The sequence below is a fragment of the Lactuca virosa genome, chromosome 5 (genome assembly GCF_052849685.1).
Source record: "Lactuca virosa cultivar CGN04683 chromosome 5, Lactuca_virosa_CGN04683_v6, whole genome shotgun sequence".
Classification (NCBI taxonomy): Eukaryota; Viridiplantae; Streptophyta; class Magnoliopsida; order Asterales; family Asteraceae; genus Lactuca; species Lactuca virosa.
Window position 1 is genome coordinate 454,683,351 of NC_136430.1, and position 5,777 is coordinate 454,689,127.

At 42.4% G+C, this 5,777-nt stretch overlaps 1 protein-coding gene across 1 annotated transcript; it reads left to right on the forward strand.

Annotated features, from left to right (window-relative positions):
* Window positions 1–2,652, forward strand: LOC145114316 (uncharacterized). Its single transcript, XM_079050314.1, has one exon. It carries the CDS (start codon window positions 1–3, stop codon window positions 2,650–2,652), a length of 2,652 nt encoding a protein of 883 aa, XP_078906440.1.
* Window positions 2,653–5,777: the final 3,125 nt, after the last annotated feature.

Here is a 5,777-nt window from a genome sequence, read left to right on the forward strand (position 1 = left end):
ATGCCTAGATCTTTTCGTACAGGTACACCACTGCCAATTGATTCGGAGATAGAGAAAACTGCAAAGAAGTTAAGGAAGCAAGACAAGCTTCGTAAGAAGCAACCGGGCTCCGGGACTTCTTCATCTTCTAACCCTCCAGTAATCAACATTTGGGAAGACATACCTCTCTCAAGTGTGTCCACATCCGAAACAGAAAGCCTATCACTCTCATCTCAACCATCCTCACCCAAAAATACCACTCCACCATCTTCACCTACTTATAATATCCCAAACACTACACCCACAGAAACTTCAACCACTACTCACACCATGGGAGATAACCATGGAGGGAATCCACCTCCAAGTCCACCACCCGAGCAAACTCTCCGTCAGTGGTCGAGGCAAGAGGTTACTCAACAACCTCTTTGCATCACATATCCAACAGCCACCAACCTAGAACTGAAATCTGGGCTCATTCACTTACTTCCAACCTTTAGAGGTTTGGAAAATGAAGATCCTCACAAGTTCCTCACTGAGTTCCATGTTGTGTGTGTGGGCATGAAGCCACACAATGTCACGGAGGATCAAATTAAGCTTAGGGCATTCCCCTTCGCGGTGCAAGACGCAGTAAAAGACTGGCTCTATGACCTCCCACCGGGGACGGTTACTACTTGGGTAGATCTTGCACGATTATGTTTGGATAAATACTTTCCCGAGATGAAAGCTTCAGCCCTACGGAGGGAAATCATTGGAATCAAGCAACATAAGAGAGAGGCTTTTCACACATATTGGGAGAGATTCAAGAAACTTTGTGCCCGTTGTCCTAAGCACGGAATTACCGAGTACCAACTTCTCCAATATTTCATTGAAGGAATGACTCCAATGGAAAGAAGGCTTCTTAATGCTTCAAGTGGTGGATCTTTACCCGACAAGACTCCAACCGAAATCCGCAACCTAATCAAGAACATGGCTGAAGATTCTAAACATTCAAGCCATGATGAAGAATGGTACACGGATGCACCTCGAGGTGTAAAAGAGGTCCAAACTCCTCAAATTGAAGCTCAATTATCCGAGCTTACGAAAGTGGTAATGATGCTAGCCAAAGACAAAGGTGTGCAGCCCACACCCCGCCCGTGCGGTATTTTCAATCAAGTGGGGCATCCAACCGATATGTGCCCACAACTTCAAGACGAGGATTATGCGGAAGCAAATGCTTTAGGAGGATATTCCGGGTCAAACCAAAGGGGATTTGAGCAGCAACGGAATGACCAAAGATGGAACAACAATCAAGGTTGGGGAGGACATCAACAGGGAAATTATCTACCAAATCAACCACATCAATACCAACAAAGACCACCATTTCCTCAAAATCAACAAAGACCACCTTTTCAACCTCAAAATTTCCAGCCAAGGCATCCACCACAACCACCTCCACAAGCGGGTTCATCAAGCATGTCACTAGAAGATATTGTCAAAAGCCTTACCACTAGCACTCAAAGCTTCCAACAAGAAACGAAAGCAAGCATAAAAAGCTTGGAACAACAAGTGTCACAACTGGCTCAATCCGTGAGTAAGATGGAATCACAAGGCATGCTACCATCTCAAACCGAGAAGAACCCGAAACACAATGCATGTGCCATTACCTTAATAGGTGGGAAAAGCTATGAAGGTCCAAGGATGCCGGGTGAAGAAGAGGAAGAGAAAGAGATTGAGGTAGAAGAAGCTGTCAAAGAAGAGGAAAGGAAAAATACTTCAAAGTCAAAGAAGCCAATAGAGACCGAAGTGAAAGTCACACCAGCTCCATTTCCTTCAAGGCTAACAAGCACAAAGAGAGAACGGGAAGATGACGAAATCATGACAATGTTTCGAAAGGTTGAAATCAATATCCCTCTTTTAGATGCTATTACACAGATTCCTAGATATGTTAAGTTTCTTAAGGAACTTTGCACATCTAAGAAAAAGCTTAAAGGAAATCAAACTGTGAAAGTTGGGGAAAACGTTTCAGCCGTGTTACAAAAACAGCTACCAAAAAAATGCAAGGATCCGGGTGTATTCACGGTTCCTTGTAAAATGAGTAACCTTTTTGTGCCACGTGCCATGCTAGACCTTGGGGCATCAATTAATGTCTTACCCTATTCAAGCTATAAAACAATGAGAATTGGACCTTTATCAAAAACCGGAGTCATCATTCAACTTGCCGACCGGTCTTTGGTACACCCAAAAGGTGTATTGGAGGACGTGTTAGTGCAGGTCAATGAACTTGTATTTCCCGCTGATTTTTATATTTTGGATATGGGTGATGAAATCACCCCACAATCGAGCTCCATCCTTTTGGGGAGACCTTTTATGAGTACCACAAAAACAAAAATAGATGTAGCAAATGGTACTTTGTCTATGGAGTTCGATGGTGAGGTGATCAATTTTAATATCTTTGAAGTTATGCATTATCCTAGTGATATTCATTCCTTAAACTTCATAGATGTTATTGATTCATGTACTAATGATTGTTTTGAGTTGTCAAGCCAAGATGTGCTAACCACCATCTTGAGCAAGCATTTTGATGAGGCAGGGATCAAAAATATGGCTGATAAGTACACTTTGGAGGATGAGTTGATTGAAGCAATCAACTCCTTGGAAAAAGCACAACCTATGAGAGTTGAACCACCCGCATGAAGATCAAAAATTCTGATCTGAAACTCCTTCCATCCATAGTACAACCACCGAGTCTTGACTTGAAGACTCTTCCCGACCATCTCAAGTATGCCTATCTTGGAGAGGAAGAGACATTACCGGTGATAATTTCAACCAAGCTAGCAAAAGAAGAAGAAAAAGAGTTGGTTGGAATTTTGAAAAAGTACAAGGAGGCTATTGGTTGGACCATTGCAGACATAAAGGGGTTGAGTCCATCATTATGCATGCATAAAATATTGATGGAAGAGGACTTTAAGCCAACCCGTGAAGCCCAAAGGAGATTGAATCCACCTATGATGGAGGTGGTGAAAAAGGAGATCATGAAGCTCTTGAATGCAGGTGTAATCTATCCCATTTCTGATAGTAAATGGGTAAGTCCCGTGCAAGTTGTCCCGAAAAAAGCCGGAGTCACCGTTGTCAAATACTTTGAAGGGGATTTTGTACCCACCCGTGTGCAAAACGGGTGGAGGGTTTGTATTGATTATAGGAAGTTGAATGCTTCCACCCGCAAAGACCACTTCCCTTTGCTATTCATCGATCAGATGTTAGAAAGATTGGTCGGGAAATCTCACTATTGCTGCCTTGATGGTTTTTCTGGTTTTCACCAAATTTCGGTTGCCTCGGAAGACCAAGAGAAAACCACATTCACATGTCCTTTTGGCACCTTTGCGTATAGACGCATGCCCTTCGGCTTGTGCAATGCACCCGCGACTTTCCAAAGATGTATGGTGAGCATATTTTCAGAATATGTCAAAAATATCATAGAGGTTTTCATGGACGATTTTACTGTTTATGGAAATTCTTTTGATGAATGTTTGCAAAATCTCACCAAAATCTTACAAAGGTGCATTGACACGAACCTAGTCCGTAATTATGAAAAATGTCACTTTATGGTTGACAAGGGCTTGATACTTGGACATGTGGTGTCACAAAAAGGTTTAGAAGTTGACGAGGCCAAAATTGATGTTATTAAGAGCTTACCATACCCGAAAAATATTCGAGAAGTGCGTTCTTTTCTTGGTCATGCATGTTTCTATCGGCCGTTCATCAAGGATTTTTCCAAAATCACGGTGCCGATGTGTTAACTTTTACAAAAGGAGGCCGATTTTGAGTTTGGTGATGCATGTAAAAGTGCATTTGATCGTTTGAAGGACCTGTTGACATCCACCCCCATCATTCAACCGCCAAATTGGGATCTTCCATTCGAGATCATGTGCGATGCTAGCAATACCGTAGTTGGGGCGGTTTTGGGACAAAAGGTGGACCGAGCTCATCATGTCATTTACTATGCATCCAAGACCCTTGATAGTGCACAAAGCAACTACACCACAACCGAGAAAGAGTTGCTTGCTATTGTCTTTACATTAGAGAAGTTCCGACAGTACCTCCTTGGAACCAAAGTGATCATATATTCGGACCATGCAACTATAAAACATTTACTTAGCAAGAAAGATTCGAAGCCGAGGTTAATACGGTGGATGTTGATTTTGCAAGAGTTCGATATTGAGATCAAGGACAAAAGTGGGAAGGAGAATTTAGTTGCGGATCATCTAAGCCGCATTGTATCACCCGAAGATGGTATACTAATCTGTGACACATTTCCAGACGAGCACTTATTTGTAGCCAAAGAAGCACCATGGTATGCAGATATCGTTAATTACTTGGTCACAAATCAATTTCCCCCGAATTCCACCCGTTGGCAAAAAGATAAAATCAAGAAGGAAGCCAAGCGATACGTATGGGATGAGCCTTACCTTTGGAAGTATTGTGTAGACCAAATGATCCGAAGGTGTGTTGAGCAAAAAGAGGTACAATCCATCCTTAACTTTTGTCATTCCTATGCTTGTGGAGGTCACTTTGGACCCCAAAGGACAGCTAGAAAAGTCTTAGATAGCAGATTCTTTTGGCCTACCATTTTTCACGATTCTTATGTGCTATGTGCACATTGTGATAAGTGCCAAAGGTCCGGGTCCTTAAGCTCTAGGAATCAAATGCCCCTTACTCCCATTTTAGTATGTGAGATCTTTGATGTATGGGGTATTGACTTTATGAGACCATTTCCGCCCTCTTTTGGTTGGCGGTGGAGTATGTGTCCAAATGGGTGGAGGCCAAAGTCACCCGTACTAATGATTCCAAAATTGTGGTGGATTTTCTTAAGGCACAGATTTTCTCCCGGTTTGACACTCCAAAGGCTCTCATAAGTGACCTTGGGACTCATTTTTGCAACCGGATGCTTGAAGCTGTCATGAAGAAATATCGGGTAACTCATAAAGTCTCAACAACCTATCACCCCCAAACCAATTGGCAAGCGGAGGTCTCCAATAGGCAAATCAAAAGAATTTTGGAGAAAACAGTCAATCCAAACCGCAAAGACTGGAGCATAAGGCTGGATGATGCCTTATGGGCATACCGTACTGCTTTCAAAACCCCCATCGGTATGTCCCCATATAGGCTAGTGTTTGGAAAAGCATGTCACCTCCCGGTTGAGCTTGAACACAAAGCTTTTTGGGCCATAAAGAAATTGAACTTGAATGAAGATGAGGCGGGAAACAAAAGGAAACTAGACATCCAAGAGTTAGAGGAGATCCGAAATGATGCGTATGAAAGTGACATGATTTACAAAGAGAAGACAAAGGCATACCATGACAAAATGATCTCCCGGAAGACTTTTGCACAAGGACAAAAACTGCTTCTTTATCACTCGAGGTTCAAGTTGATTTCAGGGAAATTAAGATCAAGATGGGTTGGTCCTTTCGTGGTCACAAAGGTATTCGACCATGGTGCGGTGGAAATCACAAGCCAACAAACTGGAAAAACATTCAAAGTCAATGGTCATAGATTGAAGCCGTTTTACGAAGGATTTGAGGTGAAGAATGATGAGATAGAAGTTTTTGGGAACCCCACATACCAAGACTGAAGCATATTCGGGGGCCACGTCGAGCCAACGACTTAAAACAAGGGCGGATAACCGGGAGGCAACCCGAGGGTATTTTTGTCTTTTCCTTTAAAAACATTTCCATTGCTTTGAAGTTTTTGGTTTTTAATGTTCCAAATGCATTTAAACATAATTTTTAAATCACCAAATGGAACTCGGGATGCAAAACCAT

Bases quoted from the DNA above. Each gene is read 5' to 3' on its own strand.
- LOC145114316 (XM_079050314.1), top strand. From the start codon at position 1: ATGCCTAGATCTTTTCGTACAGGTACACCACTGCCAATTGATTCGGAG.